This window comes from Schistocerca nitens, chromosome 2, assembly GCF_023898315.1.
Source record: "Schistocerca nitens isolate TAMUIC-IGC-003100 chromosome 2, iqSchNite1.1, whole genome shotgun sequence".
Classification (NCBI taxonomy): domain Eukaryota; kingdom Metazoa; phylum Arthropoda; class Insecta; order Orthoptera; family Acrididae; genus Schistocerca; species Schistocerca nitens.
Window position 1 is genome coordinate 1189291900 of NC_064615.1, and position 25012 is coordinate 1189316911.

Sequence of the window (25012 nt, forward strand, 5' to 3'; positions counted from 1 at the left end):
AAGTTGTACTAGGAGATTTTAACTGTCACGGTCTTGCATGGGGCTATAGAGAGACAAATGACGATGGCGAAATGCTGGAGATCTGGGCAGACCAGACTAAACTGAAATTGGTACATGACCCAAAGTTGCCTGCATCATTTAACAGCGGAAGATGGAAACGAGGATATAATCCAGATAACATCTTTGTCTCCGAGAAGGTATCCCTGCAAACTGTAAAGCAAATCGAGGACCCAATTCCAAGAATGCAACACAGAGCAATAACCACCTGCATTACGGCAGTAATCAAAACAGATGTAATGCCCTTCAAGAGACGCTTCAACTTCAAAAAAGCTCATTGGGAACTCTTCGCAGAGGACCTAGATAAATAAGGAGATCTTGGAAATTAAACCAGAAGTACAATCATATGAAACTTTTATAGACCTCGTCAAGAAAATCTCTCGATAGTGCATACCTAGAGGGTGCCGCACTCAGTATACTGCTGGACTCAATGGTAGCAGCAAGGAAGCTCCGAAAAAGTATGAAGAACTTTCAATAAGGACCCCTTCTCAGAGGGAACGATCCAGGCGGGTGAGGTACTGACGTCTGGTATCTCCGAAGCGAGAAAGGAAAAGTGGTGCAAGCTCCTACAAGAGACAGACATGAAGCACAGCAGTCGGAAGGCATGGAAACTGCTCAAAAGTCTCAGCAACGAACCAACAGAAGCACAACCAAATTACAGTGAAGTTACACCTGATCAGATAGCTCACCAACTGCTTGTGAACGGAAAAACTAAAATGAAAATCAGGAATGGAAAAATCAAAAGAAAATTGAACAAGGAGATTAGCTTCCTACCTCGCCTGTTCTTCGTTCAGGAGCTACAAGATGCCATCAACGATTTGAAAAACAATAAGGGCTGCTAGCCTCGACGATCCGAGATCTGAGCAAATTAAACACTTTGGATAGAGGGTACAAGCATGGATCCTAGAGCTAATGAATAATTGTATTATAACAATGCAAATTCCTAAACTGTGGAGGAAAGCTCGGGTTGTTGCATTACTAAAATCAGGGAAAGACCCAGCTGAAGCTAAAAATTTCCGGCCTGTCTCACTGCTTTGTCATGTATTTGAAGTGCTGGAGCGAATGATCCTCAAACACATAGCTGATTATGTGGACAAAGCCCTCATTAACGAACAAGCTGGATTTCGACCAGGAAAATCATGCTGTGGCCAAGTCCTTAATCTCACACAGTACATCGAAGACGGCTATCAGAGTAGAGAAGTAACTGGGGTCGCATTCCTGGATCTCAGTGCCGCATATGACACAGTTAACCATAAGTTGCTTACCCAGAAAGTGTGTAATGTCACTAAGGACTACACCCTTTCCATGTTCGTGCAATGCATGCTACAGAACAGACGCTACTATGTAACCTTACAATCTAAAAACAGCCGATGGAGGACACAGAAAAATGGACTTGCACAGGGTAGTGTCTTGTCTCCAATATTATTTAACATCTATACCAATGATCTTCCCCATCAGCCACCAGACGCGAATGTTCGTATATGCTGACGATGCAGCAGTGGCCACACAGGATAAAGCCTTTGAACAAGTGGAGGAGAATATCACAGGAGCCTTAACAGAACTTGCTACCTATTACGAAGGCAATAATCCCAAACCAAACACTAGTAAATCTTAAGTATTTGCCTTCCATCTTAGGAACAAACAAGCCAAACCGAAACTCCAAGTCACGTGGCAAGAGGAAGAGCTGAAGCATACAAACAGCCCAAAATACCTGGGAGTAACATTGGACAGAGCGTTTACTTTTAAGCAGCACTGTCACAACACTAAAAAAAGAGTCTGTGCCAGGAACAACATACTGCGGAAGCTAACAGGTTCATCGTGGGGAGCTCAACCACACGTTTTGCGCACCACAGGTCTGGCGCTGAGTATCTCAGCAGCAGAATATGTGACGCCAGTTTGGAGGAACTCTGCTCACACTAAGCAAGTTGACATCGCCATAAACGAAACTGTACGTATTGCCACAGGATGCCTCACACCAACTCCCAAGGACAAAATTTATCCCATCATAGGCATAGCACCGCCCACTATCCGCAGACAAGTAGCCCCCGAGATCGAAAGATCAAAACAAAAGAATGATCCTCGACACCCAATGCATATGCACCGAAAACAACGCGTCTGGCTGAAATCCCACAGGAGTATCATTGAAACTACTGAAGAGCTCACCACCAAGCCCGTCGCAAGGCGGCCTGTCTCTTTGGGAAGAAATGGTGCCACTCTCCACAACGGAACTACTTGAGGGGGGATCTGCAGGATTTCAACTACCTTTTATAACTTGGAGGTCATTAAACCGGCTGCGCACTGGAGTAACTGGGTGCAAATCAAACCTATTTATAAATGGGGCTACAGTGATAGCAATAGGTGTGAATGTGGAGCAATACAGGACTTGGACCACCTATTGATTTGTCCAGATATGTCTATAACGTGCACTAAAGATGATATTTTGAAAATCAATGACAAATCAAACTACGTTGCTAACTACTGGGAAGGGAAGATATAATTGGTGCATTGGATACGGTAGAAGAAATGATCATACAGGTGGATTAATGACTGAGTAACTAGCAATTATAGACTTTGTTAGTTTTTATGACATAACTCTGTTTCTTCTCCCAAACCTCCCATATTCGAGACGTACAAATTCAGACACTTTCTCTCATCTTCAACAACTTCCTATTCAATTATTCTCAGCAATCTATCACAACTCTGGTAAGTTTCTTATTGAACACCACTGGAACAAGTCTCAAAACACTTAGTGTTCTACCTTTGCAGAAACTATCGATAACACCTCTTTCCTCAGATACACCACGGTTTCTAGCTGAGGTCCATCTTGCCAATGGGAATCCATAATATCTTTGATTAATGGCGGAAAGTATAACGTCTCCTTGGTTACCAGGCTGGTGTGCCCCCTCGACCATCTTTGCTACGATTACATTTACCAGAAGATCCTGCAGAGGGCAGCCCACATTTTAATGACCCCTGTCAGTGGGAAATGACTTTTTCTCTTTTGTTACTTGTATCATGAATGTTTCTCTTCATAAAATCAAAATAATCTTTGTTGTTTTCTCAAAGACCGAACTCCTAATAATTATACATTTCATACAAGTTTCCCGTACAAAATAATCGTTTCAAAGCCACTGGCTACAAATGACGTTATGCCAGAAACAACAGGCACGGCTTCTGCTATTTAACTGCCAGCAGCTGAGCCATTTTCAGCAGTGTGTTCTCAATGTAAGCAGGGACAGACCTGCTGAGCCTTTTTACTCCATTATTATATATTACGGTCCATTTTGATTGTAAGTAAAGTAATATGTTTTATTCCTCTGCACAGAATGTAGATCTGATGGTTGTCTCTGTAGTAGATCGAAACCAGTTATCCACAAATAAAAAGTAACACCTCATATACGTACACGACTGTGTTTACTAAATGATTTAAAGTGTTCTGTTTTCTCACTAATATCCTTGATGGTGGAGTGCTTGATGGGAGGAGGGGTGAAAGAGTATTTTAAGTTGCTGCCCTTTTGCTGCATTGTGCCATTTGGTAAAATAACACTCATCTTTTATAGAGAGAAGTTATTAAGACTTACCCAATATCTTTTCCTTGCTGTAATAGTGTCCAGATTCCATTGCTTCCTCGATAATCAGGAATTTGTGCTGCAGTACTTATGCCTGCTCCAGTGTATACAACAAGGTGGTGTGAATTTCTTAAGGCTTCTGCTAAAGTGTGACATTTCTCTGTTAGAACTTCTGGGGGATCCTCAATTTCCTTTGATCGCTCTTTCAGTTTCTGCCTTGTTTCAATCCTACACAAAAAAACATGCTTTTCAATACAAGTGTGACATAAATAAATAAATAAATATTAGATTGGTGCATAAGTTCATAGCGTTACCCCATGAGTGTAATAAACACAACAGAGACACGTATCAGGGACTTTAGTCATCAATAACATATTCTCCTTCAGTATTTAAACAGTTTGTGAATAATGGGGCAACTTTTAGATTCTGATAGAGCAGAAATCACATGGTTGAGGCAAACAACTCATCGAGCCATGTGGGGTCAATCCATATGAAGTGGTCCAGTGATGGTTGCTTGACCATTTTTAAATATTTTAATAATCTTGCACCTTTATTGAATGGCGGCCATTTTCGTTTGTAAGCGCACGACGTTTCAGTTTAGAGACGTTAGTAAAAATATGAGTATCTATGCGCTGGGTTGTTACTACATTGCAACTGACATGATTGTTTTTAGAAAAGTGTCCCCTACAACATTGTCTATTACACAAAATACCCTAAATTCAAAAATAACCAGTCAAAATTACCTTCAAAGTTTGGTATCCAAATTTTCAAAAATCCACTTTTTAGGTCCAAAAATAACAAACAAGGAGTGATTTAAGAGAGTCTATTTTTTTCCTATATTTAGATATCATACACTACTAGCCTCATATAGAGCAAGAACACTTACAAATGTTTCCTTAATTTTGTATGAATTTTTGAAATTTGAAAATTTTCATTTTGTGTTAAGTTTGGGGTTAGTTATTTCAGGTGAGACTGAATATAAAAATATGATTTTTGCATCATTTGTACACCTATATGATAGCAACATACTGTAAAAATTTCAACATTGATATCTGACTATGAACAAAGATATGAATTTTTGAAAATTAGGAAATAATTCACATTACTCTACAACTGACTTTATGGCTGTTGCCTGTTTAAATGGTTTATTGTTTCATTATAATCAAATTTAATTGTGACATATTTAGTTAACACTATCACCCAATATTAATTTAGTTTATTTATTTTTAGTAATGCAATATAAATAATAGGAGCTTTCGCTTTTGTTCTGTGGTAATAAATATGCCCATTTACGTTTAGATTTATTGTCAATAAAGAAGTACATTATTGCTGGGTGTGGCATTGTTGTAGTCAGTCTGTTCTGAAACCTCTGTTAGAGTGGATGTACATGCTCCATAGAGAGTGTAAATTGTCACCAAACAGTTTATGGTTTAGTTTCAAAACACTTGAAAAATGTGAATGACTTAGATGAAGTTAGACAAACTTTGTTTAAATTTCAAGTAAGTTCTATGTAAAATCAGTGTGTGAGTATCATGAGAAGAAATGTATTCTGAATTACAACCTCATTTTTGGAAGTAAGTGCTGGGATCCACTTCAAGTCCATAAAAAGCCTATTACTATACGTTTGAGAGATTAAAACTTGAACATTTGTCCTTGTTATGTGAGAGTGAAACAGCTTCCCAAGTGAGATGTAATGTGATTGCTGGAAATTCCCTGTGCCCAAATTGTTACTCACAAATATCTGTTGTGAATCCAGAACCAGAATCATGCAACCTTGTTAATGACATTTATATTTCTAATGAGGAAGCTGTTAGCATATTGGATTTTACTTGTTCTAAGTTAGACGTATCTCCTGCTTCGAAAATAATAAAATTAAGTAGCAGAAAAAGAAAAGTAACTATTGAAAATAAGGTACAACAACTTTCAGACAAAATTAGAAAAGACTTGGAGTCATGCTTTAATAATACAGATACAAACATTATGTCTAAAGACGAAGAAAACCTACCACCAGAGTCATCTGACACTGAATATTTCAGCTTAATAGAGAAATTAAAAATTAAATGTTCAGTGACATCTAAAGAGGAAACAGTTAAGATTTTAAGTTTGCTCCCTGACTCATGGTCAAGAGAAATAATAGTCCATGAAGTCAACGTTTCTCATCATTCAGTTAAACTAACCTGAAAATTACAGAAAGAGCAAGGCATTCTTCCAGTTTTAGGAAAGAAGAAAGGAGTAGGTATAAGTGAAGAAACAATTAAAAAGATCCAGCAGTTTTTTTGAAGACGATGAAAACAGTAGAATGTGCCCAGGTTGCAAAAGTTGGCAAAAGAGTTGTTACAAAAGGAGTTAAAGTAACAAAGCAGAAACTGCTGTCAAATTTAAATGAACTTTATGTAGCTTTCAAAAATTCTCATCCTGAATGCAAAACTGGAAGGTCAAAATTTTGTGACCTTCGCCCTAAGTGGTGTATTTTGGCTGGATCCTACAGGACACACTCCATATGTGTTTGTTTATATCATCAAAATGTCAAACTGATGATTGCGGGTGCAAAACTCAGTGATCTTAACTACAAAGAGTTACTAGATTTAATGGTCTGTGACACTAATCGTTATGACTGCATGATGAGTTTGTGTAATAAATGCCCTGGTAAGGAAACTGCTATTGAATTGTTTCACGAATATGATGAGGAAATGCCAGACAGTATTACCTTCAAACAGTGGGTCACAACTGACAGGGCAGAAATGATAACAGTGGTTAAATCTCAGGAAGAGAGTAATTTGAATCTTTAATTGATAACTTACAAAAACTCAAGTCACCACTGTGTTTCTAAAATACAAAGCAAGTTTTTGAAGGACAAAAAAAGCACAACTTCACGAAACTGAATGCACAGTGCTTAGCTGATTTTGCAGAAAATTTTACATTTGTGATTCAGGATGCAATACAAGGGTACCACTGGGTCAATGACCATGCAACAGTGCATCTATTTGTTCCCTGCTTTAAAAATGAGAAAGATGAAGTTTGCAGTTCTTCAATATGCATTCTAAGCGACTACTTGGAGCACAACACTATGGCTGTACATGTTTCAAAAGCATGTAATAAATTACCTAAAAGAAAATTTTCCCAAGGTTGAGAAGCTGATATACTTTTCAGGTGGAAGTGGTAGTAAGTATAAGAACAAAAATAATTTTTCAAATCTGTGCAACCAAAAAGTAGACTTTGTGCTGGAGGCTGAATGGCACTTTTTTGCGTCTTGCCATGGTAAAAATGCATGTGATTGAGTAGGAAGTACAACAAAATGTGAAGTAAGTAAAACCAGCGTACAAAGACCAACCACAGACCAAATTCTCACAGAACAAGACATGTATGTCTTTTGCAAGGATAATATTAAAGGCATTACCTATTTTCTGATCAAGAAAGAAGAAGTGGTTCTGCATATGAAAACAACATTTCAAACCAGATTTGAAACTGTATAGCACTAAAAGGAACAAGGCATTTCCACAAATTCCTTGGCATTGCAGAAAACTTAGTTCAATGCTATGTAACATCAGAAACCGAAATTTATGAGGATCATTTTGTCGGTAAAATTACAATCTTTGTCTTTAGCATTGAACGACATAGAAGCATGTGTGTATGATGGACAGTGGTGGCTTGCAGAGGTTGAAACAATAAGTTTGGAAAACAATGATGTTTTGTGCATTTTTACCACCCTGCTGGCCCAAGAACATCATTCAAGAAATCTACTAGTGACAAAGCTTGGATACCAATGAAAAATGTTTTAAGGAAACTGTCAGTGCTTGAACTTACCACAGCAACTGGAAGGTCTTATTCTATATCACAGAAGCTGTCCGAAGAAATTAAATAAGTGTTCTTAACATTCACCACCAGGTTTAGGAACAGTCACATCTCGAAGGATGTTAATTGAAAATATTTATTTTAAGTATGTCAAATTAATATAAATGTTAATTTCAGTATGTTACCACTTTTTGTATATAATTTAGTACCTTACTTCAATAATAATTGATTATATCCCACCAATATCATACATGAATAGCCAACAGCCATAAGATCAGTTATAGAGTAATGTGAATTAGCTCTTCATTTTCAAAAATTCATATCTTTGTTCACAGTCAGATATCAATGTTGAAATTTTTACAGTACATTGCTATCATATAGGTGTACAAATGGTGCAAAAGTCATATTTTTGTATTCCGTGCCACCTGTGATAACTAACCCCAAACTTTACGAAAAATGAAAATTTTCAAATTTCAAAAATTCATACAAAATTAAGGAAACATTTGTAAGTGTTCATGCTCTATATGAGGCTAGTGGTGTATGATATCTAACTATAGGAAAAAACAGACCCTCATAAATCACTCCTTGTTTGTTATTTTTGGACCTAAAAAGTGGTTTTTTGAAAATATGGATACCAAACTTTGGAGGTCATTTTGACTGTTTATTTTTGAACTTACGGTATTTTGTGTAATAGACAATGTTGTACAAGGCACTTTTCTAAAAACAATTATGTCAATTGTAATGTAGTAACAACCCAAGGAGAAAATATAAAAATGCAGTAAATGAAGCAGGCAAAAAGGAATACAAACGTCTCAAAAATGATATCGACAGGCAGTGCAAAATGGCTAAGCAGGAATGGCTAGAGGACAAATGTAGGGATGTAGAGGCTTATCTCACTAGGGGTAAGGTAGATACTGCCTACAGGAAAATTAAAGAGACCTTTGGAGAAAGGAGAACCACTTGCATGAATATCAAGAGCTTTGATGAAAACCCAGTTCTAAGCAAAGAAGAGAAAGCAAAAAGATGGAAGGAGTATATAGAGGGTCTATACAAGGGCATTGTACTTGAGGACAATATTATGGAAATGGAAGAGGATGTAGATGAAGATGAAATGGGAGATATGATACTGCGTGAAGAGTTTGACAGAGCACCGAAAGACCTGAGTCGAAACAAGGCCCCCGGAGTAGACAACATTCCATTGGAACTACTGACGGCCTTGGGAGAGCCAGTCCTGACAAAACTCTACCATCTCGTGAGCAAGATGTATGAGACAGGCGAAATACCTTCAGACTTCAAGAAGAATATAATAATTCCAATCCCAAAGAAAGCAGGTGTTGACAGATGTGAAAATTACCAAACTACCAGTTTAATAAGTCACAGCTGCAAAATACTAACACAAATTCTTTACAGACGAATGGAAAAACTGATAGAAGCCGACCTCGGGGAAGATCAGTTTGGATTCCGTAGAAATGTTGGAAGGCAATACTGACCCTACGACTTATCTTAGAAGAAAGATTAAGGAAAGGCAAACCTACGTTTCTAGCATTTGTAGACTTAGAGAAAGCTTTTGACAATGTTGATTAGAATACTCTCTTGCAAATTCTGAAGGTGGCAGGGGTAAAATACAGGGAGCGAAAGGCTATTTACAATTTGTACGGAAACCAGATGACAGTTATAAGAGTCGAGGGGTATGAAAGGGAAGCAGTGGTTGGGAAGGGAGTGAGACAGGGTTGTAGGCTATCCCCGATGTTATTCAATCTGTATATTGAGCAAGCAATAAAGGAAACAAAAGAAAAGTTTGGAGTAGGTATTAAAATCCATGGCGAAGAAATGAAAACTTTGAGGTTCGCCAAAGACATTGTAATTCTGTCAGAGACAGCAAAGGACTTTGAAGAGCAGTTGAACGGAATGGACAGTCTCTTGAAAGGAGGGTATAAGATGAACATCAACAAAAGCAAAACGAGGATAATGGTATGTAGTCGAATTATGTCGTGTGATGCTGAGGGAATTAGATTAGGAAATGAGACACTTAAAGTAGTAAACGAGTTTCGCTATTTGGGGAGCAAAATAACTGATGATGGTCGAAGTAGAGAGGATATAAAATGTAGACTGGCAACGGCAAGGAAAGCGTTTCTGAAGAAGAAAAGTTTGTTAACATCGAGTATAGATTTAAATGTCAGGAAGTCATTTCTGAAAGTATTTGTATGGAGTGTAGCCATGTATGGAAGTGAAACGTGGACGATAAATAGTTTGGACAAGAAGAGAATAGAAGCTTTCGAAATGTGGTGCTACAGAAGAATGCTGAAGATTAGATGGGTAGATCATATAACTAATGAGGAGGTATTGAATAGGATTGGGGAGAAGAGAAGTTTGTGGCACAACTTGACTAGAAGAAGGGACCGGTTGGTAGGACATGTTCTGAGACATCGAGGGATCACCAATTTAGCATTGGAGGGCAGCGTGTAGGTTAAAAATCGTAGAGGGAGACCAAGAGATGAATACACTAAGCAGATTCAGAAGGATGTAGGCTGCAGTAGGTACTGGGAGATGAAGAAGCTTGCACAGGATAGAGTAGCATGGAGAGCTGCATCAAACCAGTCTCAGGAATGAAGACCACAACAACAACAACAACAACAACAACAACAACAACCACCAAGTGCAGAGATATTCATATTTTTGCTAACTTCTCTAAACTGAAACGTCGTCGCGTGCGTACAAACAAAAATGGTCGCCATTCAGCAAAGGTGAAAGGTAAATTTAAAAAAAAAAAAAAAAACTGTTTTGAACTTCTCAGTTATAGGGTAATCACATATAAAAAAATTAAAATATTTAAAAATGGTCAAGAAACCAACTTAATTTTTACTGGACCACTTCATTTGGATTGACCCATGTTTGGAGTGCAGAAAGGAAGTTCCTTGAAGATTGGAAAAGGTTGAAACTCTGAGGTTGCAAGATCAGGTGAATAATGTGAGTACGGAGTGACTTCCCACCCTACTCCTGTATAGCATTTTTTGTCAGTCTAGCAGAATGTGGGCGGGTGTCTTCACGGAGTAGCATCCCTTCACACCGTCTTACTGATCGTTGTTCTTGGACTGCATCTGCAAGATGTAGAAGTTGTTAAGCAATTTGTAGTACACCAAAACACCGCTGTTCCACCAGAAGCATAACATTATCTTCTGTGGATATATGCAGGTCTTTGTACAACTGCTTTGTTTGGGATCAACCATTCCTTTCCTTTCCTTTCCTTTCGTCAGCATAAACACGCCATTTCTCATCAGCAGTAAAGATATAGGAATGATCCAAGTTGTTTATGAGGCAACTGGTGGGCAAGCAGTGACGAAGATGTGGCCACCCGCTGATTTCTGCAATTTTGGCTTACACCCGAGCCTCAGATGTGACCGAATGTTTTATGTTGATGGAGTATCAACCAAAATTCCGATTTAGTTCGTACATGTGCTGTCGTCCAGTAGAAGGGGCATAACGTTAATTAAAGCAACATCAGAACTACCAGAGCAGAGGAAAAGCATATCTGTGAAATAAATTCTAAGTGGCTCCCGCGGGAGAGTTGGCGGAGTGATATGTTGTTGTACAGAGAGTCCCGGGTTCAAATCTCAATGATGACAATTTTTTATCGTATTATGTGTGAAAGTGTTATATGGGACAACATATTCCTTACATGTAAAACGACTTTTCGGAGTTTGTAAATGTTCTTTCGGCAATTTGCTTTCACTTTGTTAGTTGAAAGTTATATGCGACAGAACTGATATGACTCGTGATGAAGCAGCTAGTGCATTTGTAGTTTTACAGAAAAAACAGAAACAATGGGACAACAGAATAAAGAAACAATTGTATCACACTTGTCGGAGTACTAATAATAGTAGTAGTAGTAGTAGTAGTAGTAGTAGTATACTGCAGATGGCAGCGCCGGGCACACTAGATGTACTGTTAGATTATTATTACGTATTTAAGCAGGTGTTTCTGTATTTTTCTGTCCTGATTGTATATTTTGTGAAATTACAGATGTATTCTATAGACTGACTACCTTCAAAGAAACAAAGCGAAAGAGACTGCCGAGGAGACAGTGCTGTATCCAAACAGTCCTTTTACATGTCAGGAAAATGTCCCATTTAACACGTTCACACACAATACAGTTAAAATAAATCATCAACATTGAGATTTGAACCCAGGGTCGTTGACACAACAACCTATTGCTCTACCAACTCACGCACAGAAGCTATACTCAATAGCATTCACAGATATGCTTTTCCTGTGCTCTGATATTTCTGGTTTACTTTTAATTAACGTTTATGCCCATTCTGCTGGATGACAGCACACTGTATGAACTAAATTGGGGTTTTGGTTGATACTCTATCGACATACAACATTCGATCCAGATCTGAGTGTCTGACATCTAGAGGTTTGGGTGTTAGAATATTCGGTACCCATATACCCAATTATTGAACCTTTCCCACTGCATGCAAATTTCACATAATGGTGGAATGATCACAGTTCATAACAGTTCAAAACATCTGCCAAGTCTTGAGTATACTGATGTGGATCATTGTGGATTGATTCGTTTAAATAATCTTCTTCAAATTCCAAAGGTCTTTCTGAATGTGGAGAGTGACAAATATAAAAATGATCCTCCTTAAAATGTGAAAACCGTTTTTGTACCATGCTCTATCCAATGGCATGATCTCCATTTGTGGCACAAATGTTTCTAGCTGCCCCTGATACTGTCACCCCTCTACTGAACTCAATCAAGGAATATGTCAGAAATATTCTATTTTCTCCACTAGGCACCACTCTGTTCTCTGACTTCCACAGCTCCGCCCACTGTCTCCGAACGACAGAAAGACAATATGTAACTCATACAGTAACAGTGAACCACAACACACAAACAAAAAATGACAATCAATAAATAAACCCATATCAACTGGAATATCAACATGTAAAACAAAAATGCGACTAACATATGCACCAATCTAATAACAGTTATAATTAATATTTACTGCTGTAACACATCAGGAGCAACATTGCATTTAATTTGGTATCTGGCTTCAGAATGAGGTACTTACTACTAATGTTTCTTTAATTTAAAGGAGAAGCAAGACTTCTTTTAATTTCATGTTACTGATTTATATAAAAGAAGATAAACAAAAATTAATATATCACACATCCTACATGAAACTCAGAAAATGCTTTGTTGCTAAACAGAAGTAAAATATGCTACTACAAAAAAGCCTTTGGCGTGCGTGCGCTCTCTCTCTCTCTCTCTCTCTCTCTCTCTCTCTCTCTCTCACACACACACACACACACACACACACACACACAGAGAGAGAGAGAGAGAGAGAGAGAGAGGGGGGGGAGGGGGGGGGGAGCACTGTATACAAAAGCAAAGTGAAAATTCTCATCCTGCCACAAGGGCGACATGATTCTTTATTTTGTTTTAACAGCTCAGATTAATTTCATGAGTGGGATTTACACAGCTTTTAAAGTAGTTGTTCTTTGTGTCTTTTGTTGAAATAGATCAACCAGAATGTCACACCATCAAATTCTTTGTTGCGGACACTTTATTGCTAATACACACATTCATCAACATTTACAAAGAGCACTGCTTCATTTCCAACAGTTTACAAGTAAACAGCTGAATTTAAGCACATGCTCCTAGTTAAGGACGAACCAAATTTCAATCACAGATGAAAACACTGATAAGCTGCACAGAAACAACACTGAACTCAGTATGAGACAAAACTGAATAAGGAGCCCTGGTTCCAAAACAAGTTTGATAAAATTAAACTTCAGCCTACATTCCCCATAAGAAGTTATTGGTGTTATCAACAATAGTGGCATGTTTATGGGCCTAGAATCAGCTTTCTGAATGGGCATAGCAACATGTTCATTGTTCTGGAGTCACCAGTGGGTGTCCTTGATGTATGCAGCAATAAAGAGCAAAACTGTGCTTATGTCAAAGAACATAGCACAATAGAGACCAACCAAATGAGGCAGTGCAGTTGTTAAAGGACTGACCTCTTAATCAGTAGGATGGAGTCTGTTCTGACTGAACATTCTAATTTAGGTTTTCCTAAAACATTTTGGGCAAATGCCGGAGAAGTTCCTTGATTAAAGCCAATGCTGACCACCTGTCCCATCCTCATACAAGCATACTTATACATCCTATGGTATGTATGTGTTGAGCTATTTATTTTTGTTATCTTATGATGACAAATCCAACATCATTATTCCATCTTGGTTTTTTCAATGTTTGATTAATCCAATATCATTTAAAGATGATCCCTTGATAAATAAATCAAACAAAATGCTGTTCGCCTGAATCAATATATTAATGGAGTTACTCACCTAATGTAACTTTTCACAGTGGTACTTTCCCAAGAAGACTTAACCATGCTGTTGTCAAAGCAACTTCACACAAAACATTAATAAAGAATTACTGGACCATCTTATTACTGCCAGTGATTTAAAAAATATTTGATTATCTTCAGTAACAGAGCGGTTGAATGACAAATGTGATTTTAGTTCAAGTCAAAACCTGAGTTCTTGTTGTACTTTTGATTATATGTTCATTCCCTTTTTATGTTTTATACCTTTTTAGTATATTTAGTGGCTATTATACTAGAGATTTAGCTGTACAATGAATTTAATGTGGCTGGAATAGAGAACTGAATTAATGCTCGTAACAACCTGAGCACATCTGCCCATATTTTTATACACACCTTGCCATGTGAATAATTGCCGTAGTGTCATGACTGTGTGTGATGCATTTAGAAAATATGTTGTGTTGAATTTATGTTAGGTGCATCTTCTTTCTAATGTTATGTTTATGTAGGTAGATCAGTCATTACTGAACTTTAGTTCAGATCGAACTTAACACATCATAGGTTCTATTCTTTTATATCAAAATAAACATAAGACATCTGAGAATATTCTGATACTTTAACTTATTTAGTTTTGTCCTTCCTATGCTATATATATTTTATTTGACCTTGAATGGAAAGTGTGTAAAGTAAGTAATGGGATGTATTGTGAGATATGTAGCAAATGGTTTCACTGTAAGGGGGTGGGAGGGGTGGGGGTTGCATGTAGTGGGGAGAGCTCTGGAGAGGTCACCGAGGCACTCTATTGGACTGCAGAATATGCAGCAGGAATAGGTTAACAGAGGATCAGGATAGGAAGAGCAGCACCTCCTGAGCACATTTGGATCAAGTTAGGCAATAGTAGTGAGGATGAAGCAAGGCAGGGAAGAGGGGGATGGTTGGGAATTAGCAGTTGCTAAGGAGGACAGACGGAGGAGGTTGTGGTCTGACACTTTTGTGGTATCTACTGGCAACAGGTTTTAGGTGACGGAACTGATGAGTAGAGAGCCTCAGAATGGTGTGCGAGTAGGGAATGTGAAACAGACTCTGCCTGGGAGTGGAAAGGCACTGATGTTAGGAACAACAGAGTATTGCTGATAGGTAGCAATCATGGCAGGAGGAGGAGCACCAAGTCACCAGCATTTTCAAGCTGAATGCTGTGGTGGATCAGGTGATTGTGGGTTTAGGGTCCTCCTCAAAGATTTCACAAATAGATGATCAGGAAGTGATAGTAGGTGGGGCAGGGAACACCTCTAATTGAGAAAGGGTGTACAACACAGATGGTGTCCTCAGTAAAATAGTGCCCCTAGCTGATGGCACCGATGTCAGCACTGGAGCAGTTCCTGCTGCACAATCTGCCTACTTTTAGCAATCCTATACAGGGCCAATACGATCTGGACATAGCGCTGATCAGGCGCATGTTGCACTGGTGCCATCGGGCACTATACCGACTATTCAGAGATGAGGCTACACTGGGTAGGGTCTGCACATTGACAGGATTTGGAAAGGGAGGTTGGTGAGACAATAGGGCGTGGGTGTGAGGCCACATGTGATCAAATACCTGTTGTGATTGGCAGCAGGACCACACCTTTTGAACAATAAACCGTGACAAATTCATGGTTCTGTCAACAGTTGCAGTATTTCATAGGCAACTAGTTTTGAACCCTTACAGTTCATTTTTGAGCCTGGCCTACTGAGGCTGCATTGACAGTGCCTGATATAAATAACAAATATTAAGTGGCAACAAATGCTCTATAAATGTTTGAAGGATGAATGCCACGATCCAACATGCCTGTTACCAAGTCAAAATCAAACTCATTGTCACTGAATGTTTATTATTAAGATCAGGCACCGTCAGCGCAGCCTCAGTATGCCAGGCTTGAAGATGAACCCATAAGGATACGAAACTGGTCGTCTAATAAATACTACAACTGTTGACAGAAACATTAATAAACAATTTAAGGAATTAAAAAAAATTGCTGTTCCCTGTCAACAAAATATTGAAGCAACCCATCTTATGAGTATCTCAACCAGCTTAGAGATTTCTCTGCTGAGTATGCAGAAATAAAATCCATCACACTGGAGTGTTCAATGGCACAGAATTCTGCTCAAAATTGTTATTTGTCAAAATGTGAAGTTTTTTAACAAATAAAGTACACCAGCTTGAAGATGAATTACAATCTTTGAACAGTACAATGGAATGCATTAAACAAAGCACTGATGTAGACACAATAAAGAGCAGCACTATAGAACTACCTTAAAGGGCAGAGTATTATGTATTTATATCAGAGTTAGATCAAAAGCTTGCAAGGATATAACCTAACAGTTAGTAAATTTAATCAAAACTCAAAATGCAACTAAGTGAAAAATTAGATTCAGTAAATTCTCAATTAAATGCCCAAACAACAAATTTAAGATTGTTAAACGCCAAAGCCGACTCACATAGCAAAGTATTTAGTAATCTATGCGAAGGCATGGATGTTTTAAAGACAATTTGATGCCTTAAATAGTAAAGTAAAAAATTTGAAATTAGATTTAAAGAATGAACTGATTAGTTCCTTGACTATTCATGTAAATCAAATGTTTACTGGCTTCAGCCAGAAACAGAATGATAATTGTCAGAATTTGACAAAAAGGTTAGAACTGAATATTGGAGACAAATGTAATAGTGTAGAATGAGAGCTTAATGAAAAGTTAGGATCCTTTGAAAATGTGTGCAATGTTAAATTTAATGCTGTAAACAAGAGTTGAGTAAAACTTCCTGGCAGATTAAAACTGTGTGTCGGACCGAGACTCGAACTCGGGACCTTTGCCTTTCGCGGGCAAGTGCTCTACCAACTGAGCTGCCCAAGCACGACTCGCGCCCTGTCCTCACAGCTTTACTTCTGCCAGTACCTCGTCTCCTACCTTCCATAGTTTTGCAAGGTTCGCAGGAGAGCTTCTGTAAAGTTTGGAAGGTAGGAGACGAGGTACTGGCAGAAGTAAAGCTGTGAGGACGGGGTGTGAGTCGTGCTCGGGTAGCTCAGTTGGTAGAGCACTTGCGTGCGAAAGGCAAAGGTCCCGAGTTCGAGTCTCGATCCGGCACACAGTTTTAATCTGCCAGGAAGTTTCATAACAGCGCACACTCCGCTGCAGGGTGAAAATCTCATTCAAGAGTTGAGTACTTTGAAAGAGTGTGTCGATAAGCAGGATAATTTAATGCCAATAATTCAATCGCAAATTACAGGTGTTAATACACAAGTAGATAATGTGGAAACGAACTTCAAAAAGAGATTAGCGAATTCTGATATCATAATTAGAAGTAGTTTGGAGGAACGGGTTGAAGAAATTATAGATCGAAAAGTTACCGAGAGAGTAACATCCGGAATTGTATCCCCTATTCCCTCTTCTGAACTTAATGATACCAGGAAAGGTATAGGTGACATGCGGAAAGAATTCAAGCTTATCTAGGAAAAGTAGACAGAAGGGTAACTTCACCTACTGTGGTAATAACTAGTCAAGTGCTGACTGACCTGTAATGGGGGGCCTAATTCAGGGTTATCGAGGCAATACCCCAAATTTAAGCCCAATGGAGATGTACTTCTGACACATTTCTTGAAAAGGTTTAACCAAGCTTTGCCGAAAAATTGGGAAGACTCTAAAAAGATTGAATTTGTTGTGGGTTACCTTCTAGGGCAAGCCTCAGAATGGGGAACCATGAATATTGATAATTTTTCCTCTCGGGAAGATTTTCAAAAGAAATTTAAAAGAATTACTAGTCTGCCAGCGCACAAGAAAAGTTAATATCAGACCCACGGGACCCAGGCTGAGTTATATAACCCCAGGGACATTAACATTCTGAGTTAACGGGCAAAGTGACGACCGTCGGATGCCGAGTTGTTTTTGGTGTTTCTGCCAAAATAGTTTTCCTGCACTGAATTCCTTTAAAATCAAACTATTCTGTCATCTATTCCCAACATCTTAAACTATCCTATAATCATAGTTCTTAGAAAACTGGATACAACAACAAGATAGCAAAAACTCAGGAGAATCACAGAATAAGAAAGAAAGTGATATCGACATAAAATAAAATGAATAGAGTATTATATTTATGTATAATATAATACGAGGTGAATAATTAAACAACTGTGATACCATAGTGTATAAATTTTCTATTTTGTATAGAGTATTTTATACTTTTTATGAGATGTGATGTAAATGGTAGGGTTTGTATAGGTTTTGAAAGGGGGTGGGTATTGTAAATAAAAGCATGGTTTACAAGAGCAAATAAATCATGGCTAACACAAAAGACACATCACACCTTTCAGACAACCCTCATAAACAAGTGTGCCCGTTTCTTTACCATGTGCTGTTTCCATAGGCTTGCTAAGATTTCCTTCAGGGACCTCAAGGGTGAAGGTGGGAACGTCTGTTCTGTAGCAGATGATTTAACACCAAACCTCCTCTGGCGTCTCACTCAAGTACCTGAGGGGTAGGGATCCTGGGGAAGGGGGGTGGAAAGGGTTTCCTGTCTTTGGGACTATCTTCTCTCCCTTCTTAGATCTTAGCAACCATATCTATTTTTTTTCCTTTCTTACTTCTCATTTGAGGACCTATCTATTTTTCCCCCTCTTTCCATATTCACAAACTTCTATTGCTGAAGTCATTCCTTGTTTGGGTGGTTTCTAATAACCTACATCTTGTCTTTAGATAAGAAGGCCGAAAAATCAGACTACACGAACACACAGCCGCATATACACGAAAATACATTTAGACACAAACATTGAAATTACAGACTAAAAAGCCTGTCACGATGTGAGAATCGCCAGGTATTGTAGAGGAAAGAATATGGGTATGCAGGGAAATATGTGAGCGAGAGTTTGTCGGTTTAAATACTTTTCACCCTGTATAGACATAGTATCTACTGAGAGTATAGAAGTTGAGAAGTAGAGGAGAACCCTAGGGTGTTAATGAAGCAGTAAAAAGTGAATGCAAAGTGTAAAATAGATTTTTATTTTTACCAGAGAATACTTAATTATAGTATACATAGGAATGTATACTAGGGTAATGAACCAGGAGGCCTACTCAGAAAGAATAAGGGGGGGCATACCTGCCATTTGCTAAGTACGAGGGTATATAGGGTAGGCATACTTACATGGAGATAGGACGACCTGTGGCCTAAAAAATAGGAATGTTCTATAAAGAGGAGTACCTACCAGAAAGGTGTAGGTACTGATCCTACGTTACATGTAAGTTTATGAGTGTCAAAAAGAACACTCGTGGGGGAGGGGGAGGGGGAGGGGGGGGGAGAGGGAGAGGGAGAGAGGGAGAGAGGGAGAGAGGGAGAGAGGGAGAGAGGGAGAGAGGGAGACAGGGAGAGAGGGAGAGAGAGAGAGAGAGAGAGAGAGAGAAAGCCAACTGAACTACGAATAAATGCTCATGTCTGGATAGCAAAGTAAAGAAACACTTAGCTAAAGATTGTTCTAGAGGGGAGAAAAAAAAAGATTGCTGTTGAAGTGAAACGTGTATAAGAAGAGTATATTGTTATGATATGCAATGTTGTTATGAGTGATATTATTTACATGATGATTGTGTATAAAATATCGCATGTGATGTGGAGGGGATATGTAGCGTTTTGAGAATTTCTGCGTAAATTATAGAACCACTCAGCCTTCTACCGTCTCCAACACATGATATTTTAGAAGTGAGGGTCAGATGACAGAATCCTACCAACTGCGCGTCACATGTTTGTGTGTGCATCCATGGAAGTTTTAGTGAAAGTGGAAAGTGTACGGAAGAACCATGGAGCTTCTAAGTTCTTCTGTGCTAATTGTGACAGTGACCAATGTTAAAATAACGAGAACAGTTGAGGAGGTACTCTTGAGAAAAACTCTTGTCTTACTCTTGTTGATGGGAAGACGTGTATCCTGACTCATGTTGAGAATGGACAGGGTGTTTCTGCCACCTTTCTCGTATATGTAAATTAGTTTGTTTCTGACATTTGGAGACACGAGAGACTTACTAAACAGCATAGATTTATGTGAAGAGTGGGATTTGTAAAATGTCTGAAGTTAAAATATACATCGTTAGTTGAAGCAAAGGAAACTTTGTATGTCTACTTATTTTTATAAGTAGGAAGAGTCTTAAGAGATTCCTGTACCAAGCAGCATACTTTGCAGAAGAAGTGAAAGAGAGTTTGCAGCAGCAGGCTAGATAGCAAGGAAGGTCAGTCGAGCATCTTAAGTAAGTCATCTCGTAAAAGCAGTGGAAGTTTGGGTATCTACTTCACACTTAAATTGTCGTCCAAAGCCGTTAAGACTTTGTTGATGGCTTTTACCCAACATCCCACTGTTCTGTACGGCAATGCTGATTCCGCGCATGCCTCTTTAAGACCTTGACAACACTGTGGTGCTGCATGACCTCTGGCACAGTCAATCTTGACCCAACTCCATTGTTCCTGTTTCGAAAACATAGTGACACCGTTACGTTAAACCGCTCGCTCACAAGTGACGGTGTTTCCCTCGACTGTGCGCACGCTGGTGATGTGGAACGGGTGAGTCCATTTGCTTGGAGGTAAGGTAGGTATGTCAACAATGTGTGCTATCTGCGACAATAGTAGATTTCATTGCCTAGTGTCTCCACAGCAGTGTTGCCACTATTTAAGTTCCAACCTACGTATTTGGATAACTGTGGGCATTAGAAAGTCCTCCCAGACACTTAAATATCTCTCTCTTTCTTTTCCAAAAGCACTGCATTAACCCACAGTACTTTACTTACTGTAACAGGTACATTAATCAACAGTACTTTACTTACTGTGACAGGTACAAAAAATATACAGGAGGGTACTACTTGTTGCAAAAATATTATTCAATGGCAATGATGCTCTTTACATTCAGTAAGGACTCAATTTAACTACATTTTTTAATTTATTTTATTTCATTATCGCGCACACCAAGAAACTTAAGTAATTACAATCATCACGGAATAACAAACTTCTTTTTTCATTTCATTCCAAACATTAATAATATTACTATGACAACATTATCATGGCAAACACTTTTCAAACACACTAAAATTACAAATAGCAATTTGTTACGTTCCCACATCAGCAGAGTCATTTTAGGACTTAACTAATCTTGCTGGAAATCTAATTCCACGACCAGATCCTGTTGATCTTGGTTTTTCGCATTCTGTAGAGTCTGGTTCTTGGTCCTGTGCTGACGGTTCAATCGAAGTGTCCTTAGAGTGTTTATTATTCTCATTCACCAGGTAGGCAGGTTTTAATTGATCAATGGAAGTATTCCTTTTCTGGTATCTCATTTTAAGTACAAAGAATTTTGGGTTCCTTTCAGTCACTTCATATGGGCCTTCCAATGCCTTCTTCACTCAGTCAACCCTTACAAACACATGAATTGACTTGCTGAGGTCCTTATATACAAATGGTGTTTGTTTCGCTTTGTGGGGTATTGTACAGGTTTCAGATGATTCATATACTGCTTCAATCATGACACAAATTGGGGTAAATCTGAATTCCTTTTTGTGCCATAGTCTTGAGGGGGTAAAAAAAAGAACCATCTGGTATCCTGTCTGAGAAGCCATAAACCATTTCTGCAATTGTAGCATTAGTGTTTTCTCTAATTAATCAACGAAGATCAAGAAGGATCACAGGTATTACCCAAGTTCATTTAGCAGTTGCATGGGCACGAATGGTTGCTTTAAGTGTCAAATGAAATCTTTCAATTTTTCCATTTGATTGAGGATGATATGCTGTAGTTTGTGTTTGATTACAGCAACATATTTCTGATAGTGTTAAATTGTCTTCCATGGAATGGCATTCCAAAGCTAGTCATCCAACAGCTGAAAAACGCTAGTGATACAGCTTCCGCTTGTGCATCTCTAAGAGATACTATTGTCCAATTTGTAACTCTACTGCTGCATATTAAACAATAAGTACATTAATCTGAAGTGTTCATCATTACAGGGAAATTGTCCTAATGGTATTTGAACATGTGATACGTTTTCCAACAAGCGGTACATGTTTTATCCCAGTTTGTGACATCCTTTTTTATTGGTCCACACAAATCTTGATGTTATCATTTTTAAGGCTGTCTTAATGTCCAAAAGAGCAAAATTGTGATAGTGCTGGAAAATAGGAAATCTAAATGCTTCAGGAATATAAGGGAGAATATTTTGTGTACACACATCACACCACAATTGTTTCCCTCCATGTGTCAAATGGTATTTTAATTTAAGTGATGTATGACAGCTAGATTGTAGTGATGAAGCTCTTCGTCATCATCTTGTGCCTGAGCTACATCTTAATAGTTAATTGGAATTAATTCTTCAAGCCTTGATAAGCTATCATCAATGTTTTCTTTACCAGATATATGTCGCAGGTCTTTTAGTTGAATGCATACATTAGAGCAGCATGGTCAGTATACATAAAGAAGTCTCTCTTCCTTCTAACAGATAGTTGAAATATTTAACAGCCATGTATATACTAAGCAGCTCTGTCATACATGGAATACTTCTTTGGTGCAGTTGTGAACTTTTTTTGAGAAAAACCCAATCGGCCTCCACTGTCTACCTTGCCACTGTTGCAGTGCAGTACCTGCTGCCAAATCTGATGCATCCATGAACAATGCACGTTGACTGCGCAACCCAGGAAATGTCAAGAGCATAGCATTTGCAAGATTTTTGCATTTTTGGAACTGAGCAATTGGAGTCATTTTTAGTTGTACCTTTCAAGTAATCATTCAACAAAGCTTGGTTTTCAGCAGTATGTTCCAAATACTGACTACAGATGCTGATGATCTCTTGGAATGCTGCAAGTTTATGAATTGTTTCAGGTCGTTTGTACTTCATTACTGTCACAATCTTTCTGGATCTGGCTTTGTTCCAGTACGTGTTTGTTTTGTTTTAGGGTGCAAAAAACAACTGGGGTCATATGCGCCCAAGTCAAAACTATAGAACACAAACAGAGAGAGGTGGGAAATGACTATACGTCAGTCCCAATGGACAGAATAGGAGATAGCTAAAAATAGGCACGTGGAAAAAGAGCTTAAAAAAAATACAAAAATGGACGTCCAAAACTAAAAATTAAATACCCTTCGCCATATTGCTTCAGCAGATGAAAAGTAAAACACAGTCGACAGCCTGTGCGTCATTCGCTAAAGCAGCTGATAAATCAGACGACAAACCCAAGCTGGAACGTAAATTGTTAAAAAAAGGGCATTCCAACAAAGTGGCGGACAGTTAAAATTTGGTTGCCATGCGCACAAAGTGGTGGGGTAGCACCACTGAGCAAATGACGACGGCTAAAAAGACAGTGCCCAATATGAAGCAGAGTTAAAATAACGTCCTCCCGGCGGGAGGGCCAAGAGGAGGTCGCCCAAGGTGCCGAGAGAGGCTTAATAAGCCAAAGCTTATTACCGTGAAGAGAGGGCCATTGGCAATGCCAGAGGAACACCACCTCCTGACAGATGGCAATGCAGAGATCATTGCGGGCTGAGGTATGAGGACTACAGCCTTGGCAGCAGCGTCAGCAGCCTCGTTTCCTGGCAGACCGACATGACCAGGGACCCAAAGAAACATGACATTGGCTCCTCCAAGAGTGAGCAAGTGGCTTTTCCTGGACCCGCTGCACTAAGAGATGGGCAGGACCCCATGGTCAGTCCGAGAGCCATCAGTGTATACAAAGGTACAATCGTGAAGTTCCATGCGAGGGTCGTGAAACTGAAGGCGATAGACCGAGATTGGAGCAGTGTCCTTAGGAAGCGAATGAAGACCAAGGTTAACATGGGCCACTTCAAGAAGCCAAGGTGGTGAAGAGTTCAAACCCACTGGGAGGTTGCAGGAAGCATGAAATTAAGCCGCTGTAGCACGTGGCGAAAGCAGACTCCAGGAGGTAACAGAGAAGAGGGATGAGCCCCATACCGACAATCAAAGGAATCATCAAAGAAGGAGGCATAGGAGGGGTGGTCACGCATGGCAGACAAATGACATGCGTACCCGCTGAGGTGAAAGTCACGGAGGTAGGACAGTGGTAGTTCAGCAGCTTCAGCATACAGACTCTCAACCAGGCTGGTGTAAAAAGCACCCATGGTCAAATGGATGTCATTATGATGGATAGTGTTGAGATGGCGTAAAAGAGATGGGCACGCAGATGCATCAACAAAGCACCCATAGTCGAGTTTTGAACAGATGAGGGACTGGTACAAATGGAGGAGGGTGGTTCGATCTGCACCCCATGAAGTACCACTGAGGACTCGTAAAACACTGAGGGACCGTCTACAGCGGGCTGCCAGCTAAGATACACGGAATGACTAAGAGAGTTTCCTATAAAGCAGGAGCCCCAGGAATTTTGTAGTGCCAACAAATGGAAGGGCAACAGGCCCAAGATGGAGAGATGGTGGGAGAAACCTTTTGCACTGCCAGAAATTCATACAGACAGTTTTGTCAGGGGAAAAGCAAAAGCCATTGTTAATGCTCCAGGCGTGAAGACGATCAAGACAGCGCTGAAGACACTGCTCAGTGAGGCAGGTCCGGGGAGAACTGCAATAGATGGGAAAATCATCGACAAAAAGGGAGCTGGATATGCCCAGTGTGAGACAGGCTATTATAGGGTTAATGGCGACAGCAAAGAGGATGACACTCAGGACGGAACCCTGAGGCACACTATTTTCCTGGATAAAGGTGTCCAATAAGGCAGAACCCACACACACCTCGAAAACTCTGTTTTGTAAAAATTCCTGAAGAAACCAGGGCAGGTGCTCACGGAAGCCCTACATGTAAAGAGTACGGAGGAAACCAGTTCTCCAGAAGGTGTCTTAGGCCTTCTCCAAATCGAAAAACGTGGCCACAGTCTGGGATTTCTGCAGAAAACCATTCACGACATGGGTGGACAAAATAATGAGATGGTCAACTGCAGAACGCCGCGCTCAAAATCCACACAGTGAATTTGTTAGTAAATGGCGAGACTCAAGCCACCATACCAGCCAGGTATGAATCATATGTTCCATGACCTTGTATACGCAGCAGGTAAGAGACGTGGGGCGGCAGCTAGAAGGAAGTTTTTGTCCTTACTGGGCTTAGGTACGGGTACGTCGGTGGCTTCATGCCAGCATCCAGGAAATGTGCCTTCAGCCCAGATGCGGTTGTATGTATTAAGCAGAAATTGCTAGCCCGCGAGAGAGAGGTGTTGAACATCTGAATATGGATGGCGTCTACCCATGGGGCTGA

At 39.4% G+C, this 25012-nt stretch overlaps 1 protein-coding gene across 3 annotated transcripts in view; it reads right to left on the reverse strand.

Moving 5' to 3' along the window:
- The window catches only part of LOC126237528 (uncharacterized), a 202548-nt gene that overhangs the window by 130263 nt on the left and 47273 nt on the right, over window positions 1-25012 (reverse strand). For 2 of the 3 annotated variants that reach the window (XM_049947711.1, XM_049947710.1), the window contains exon 3: window positions 3639-3854. In XM_049947711.1, the coding sequence (XP_049803668.1) occupies window positions 3639-3854 (216 nt within the window). Of the gene's footprint in view, window positions 1-3638; window positions 3855-25012 lie in introns of those variants that run through there. The other variant, XM_049947712.1, reaches the window with a different exon arrangement.